General features: G+C 42.6%; 1 protein-coding gene across 1 annotated transcript in view; it reads left to right on the forward strand. All coding sequences in view use genetic code 11, as the record gives it.

Moving 5' to 3' along the window:
* Positions 1-665, forward strand: part of EGR_10312 (hypothetical protein) — a gene marked incomplete at both ends in the record, with an annotated part of 2,548 nt that extends 1,883 nt beyond the window's left edge. Inside the window, one exon of the mRNA XM_024499561.1 lies at positions 360-665. Coding sequence (XP_024346023.1) covers positions 360-665 — 306 coding nt within the window. The remainder of the gene's footprint in view (positions 1-359) is intronic.
* Positions 666-3,403: the final 2,738 nt, after the last annotated feature.

The following is a 3,403-nucleotide window of genomic DNA, read 5'->3' on the forward strand; positions in this document are numbered from 1 at the left end:
AAAGCTCAATTCTACGCCTCAGCCACTTCCAAGATTGCGGTTGTGGCAGTTACCAGGCAAAGGCAAGGTGTCAATCTAGGCCTCCTATTCGCAAAGTAGGATTAGAGCGTACTATAGGGTTTGAAGTGGAGTTGGTCATCAGTTTATGCGGACTATGGTGTGTCAAGCTATGGTCAGGCAATGTATCCACAGCCTCAAATGCCATACCCTTCCACTTACGTGTCCACCATGGATCCACATGTACTCCAATCAATGCTCCTCCACACGCCTAACTTGAATCAACTTCTCATGCATGTAGATCTGAAAATTCTTCAATAAGCTTTGATACACGCACCAGGATTCGGTAGATACGCCTCCAGTGTGGACGCATATGCATTGCAATGACTGTAGGACTTCCGTACGTGAGAGATATCGTAACAAGTATGGACGCGAGACTGCTCCAGCGGATGATCACATATATACCCAACATTGATGCCATTTCGTCTAGTGCCAATCCAGTCATCAGTCAACTCACAATGCCAAATATGCCCAGAACGATGCCAATGGCTGAGAGATCTGATGCTAAGATGTCACAAGCTGATAGATGGATGTGTGATCGGCCAAACAGTATGGATCCTAAGTCCATGGAATACTTTATGTCAACTATGCTGAAAATTCCCACTTAATTGGCTGATGCCTAATTACAAACAAAGCCTGTCCTCTCCTAATCCATCTTCCTAATGAAAATGGCACTGCCTTTGAAGCCAGATGCAAAATTTATAATCTCGGAAACATGATTCGAACAGCATACCAAACCAACAGCACCATACCAACACTACCCTATAAATTATTGTGTGTGTGACCTCGTCAATCCGTTCCTTTCCAAATACGATTTATCGGACAATGTACCTCTTTCCTTACTTTCGTTTTAACTTACAAATAAATATAAGAAATATTGAGACTACTTTTGTTTTATGCATAGCACCGTCGATGGACACATCCAAGCCCGATAATTTCAACTACGGCAAGACTAATGGCAAACATGCGCAGGAAGATACCACTGCGGTTTCTTAGAATCCAGCTATGGACCCTGAGGATCGCATTACGTTTGGCCGTGGCGTTCTTAATACGACATTTCAGAAGAGGCTGCACCTTACCATCCCAGGTCAGGGGAATAACTGATGCGCGAAAGCAGTCCTAATTAGTACTTTCTTCCTAAAACTCCTAACATGCTACTTAAATGTGTCTAGAGAAGTGAAGTTATCACTGCTGTGGCATAGTGCTCTCCCTTTCCCATACATCATGCTTGGCGACCTGATGGTGCATCTCGCGTTTTGAACCACTCGCGAAGACTACTACCTCTACTACTACTAGTGATCGACCAAGTTCAATTTCAGGTGTCCCCATACATGCGGATTTGCATCAGTAACAGGAACAGACACTCATCCCTTTCGCCTTGTGAAATGGACGAGAAGAAAAGGAAACTAGGGGGATACAGCAGTGGTGGCTAGAAGATCACTAATCAGGTTTTACTTCAATAGCTCGTTGTGAAAAACTAGTCTCGGAGGCGAGTACACTTTCACCAGATGCATACCGAATCCGCCTTTTCGGTACCACTACGCTAATGCGACAGCTTTGAACCCAGCTGTGAACCACTATCTACCACATGATACCGATGAAAAATCATACCTCCATCCCTACACGCAAATCGCGCCCTCAGCAAAGGGTGATGTATTTCTCACCCTTACACTGTCGCGGATCGGTGGCCTGGATGAGTCGTCCAATAAAACCAATGTCTGCGAAAATGTTCGTTTGGAAATATTATAATTATTCTACAATGGTTGGAATGTTGAGACCTTCGACTTTTGCACTATCAGGTGTTAACTTAATTGGCACCTCTTCCCCCTCTTCTGTCAACATCTACTATTCCACCAAAACTTGGTCCAGTCGAGCAGCGAGGCACTTTACTTTATGCATCTGGACGCCCACCCAACATTTGCTTGGTGGCCTATTTCAGAGGAGGTTTGGTATAAATTGCCAGCCAGATCATAGAGGTGTGTTGAATATTTTCAGTTTCTTTCGATGATGAAGTCTTTGGTGTGTGTTCTTGAGGTTGTCAGGATATTCAAACCCTTCCATAGTGAATGGGAGTGCATATCAATTTCAGTGGACCAAGTTTACTCCATAAACACTCATAAGTATGGCAAATGGAAGGAGTATTGCCTAGAGCTGATGTTGTTTAAGTGAAATTTAATTAATATTTATTTAGCATGTGTAAATGTAGGCTGTGTGTGTAATATTAGCTGAACGTGTATTAGTAAAATTCAGCACACGTTTAGGTGTGCAAACATGCATCAATCTTGATCAGAAGTGAATAAGATGTTAGTGATTAACAAATGGATAATGCTGTGATGAATTGATAACAGGTGGGTTTGAACACACATATGTAAATGCATGTGCCGATGTTGTCTTCTTAAAACATTTTACACATAAGGATGTGCGTATTCAATAATTTTGCTTTGAATTATTTCATTTAAGTATAAAACAGTATGGAAATATACAACTGTATCGGTGACGTTCGACTAGGAAAAATTCTATACGTATGCACACATATGTAGCCCCTGAGACTTTCCTGAAGTCGAAAAAAGACATAACACTTGAGCAGAATATGTATATATATTCAGCATACAGAAAGTACCATTGTAACTGGCATGGCCCAAAGGTAGATTTATACAAGGAAGGACGGAGTATAACATAAGGGTTTCGCGTCCGTTCCTCCTTATCGAGGTATTCTCACTTCAAAGCTGCCCAGCCATATCTACGCGGGCTCCATCCATCAAGTGGAGAAGTAGAAGGTTTATCGCGAGTTCAATTTATCGACAAATTTATGCGGGCATGGCGGGGAAACTCTGCACCTAAGCTATTCCAGATGATGCCTGGGGTGCTTCCCAAGAGTAGACATCAATTTCAGTCCTTCTGTTTGGAGTCATCACCGATTCCCCCTCCGCAGCATATTCACTTCCTCCGTCCCGTTAACGTTTACCACCCAGCAGTAATAACCTGGACAGATGTCCTTTACCATGGCGTTTGCTTTCCGTTGCCATTATGGTGGCATCCTGAGACTTCTCTGAAGATGAGAGAAAATGGCGGAATAGACATAAAGCCTATCATTATTTTTAAATCTTGTTATGCTCCGAAAAATTTTTCAATCATCATTCAAGGGAATATCGTTTTGTGGAGTAAACCCCTTTACAATCTGTCATGTATTGACAGTGGAAGAGACCAGACTCACCTTCTCCATTCTTCACGCTGACGTCAAGAGAAGGTGACATATCCCACTTAGTGAATTATGCAAAATGGAACCACATAAGTGTAGTTGAAGAACACAGGCTAGTTGCGAACTCCGCCTTAGTGCCGCTTCATA

The sequence above is a fragment of the Echinococcus granulosus genome (genome assembly GCF_000524195.1).
Source record: "Echinococcus granulosus chromosome Unknown EG_S00208, whole genome shotgun sequence".
In the NCBI taxonomy this organism is placed as follows: Eukaryota; Metazoa; Platyhelminthes; class Cestoda; order Cyclophyllidea; family Taeniidae; genus Echinococcus; species Echinococcus granulosus.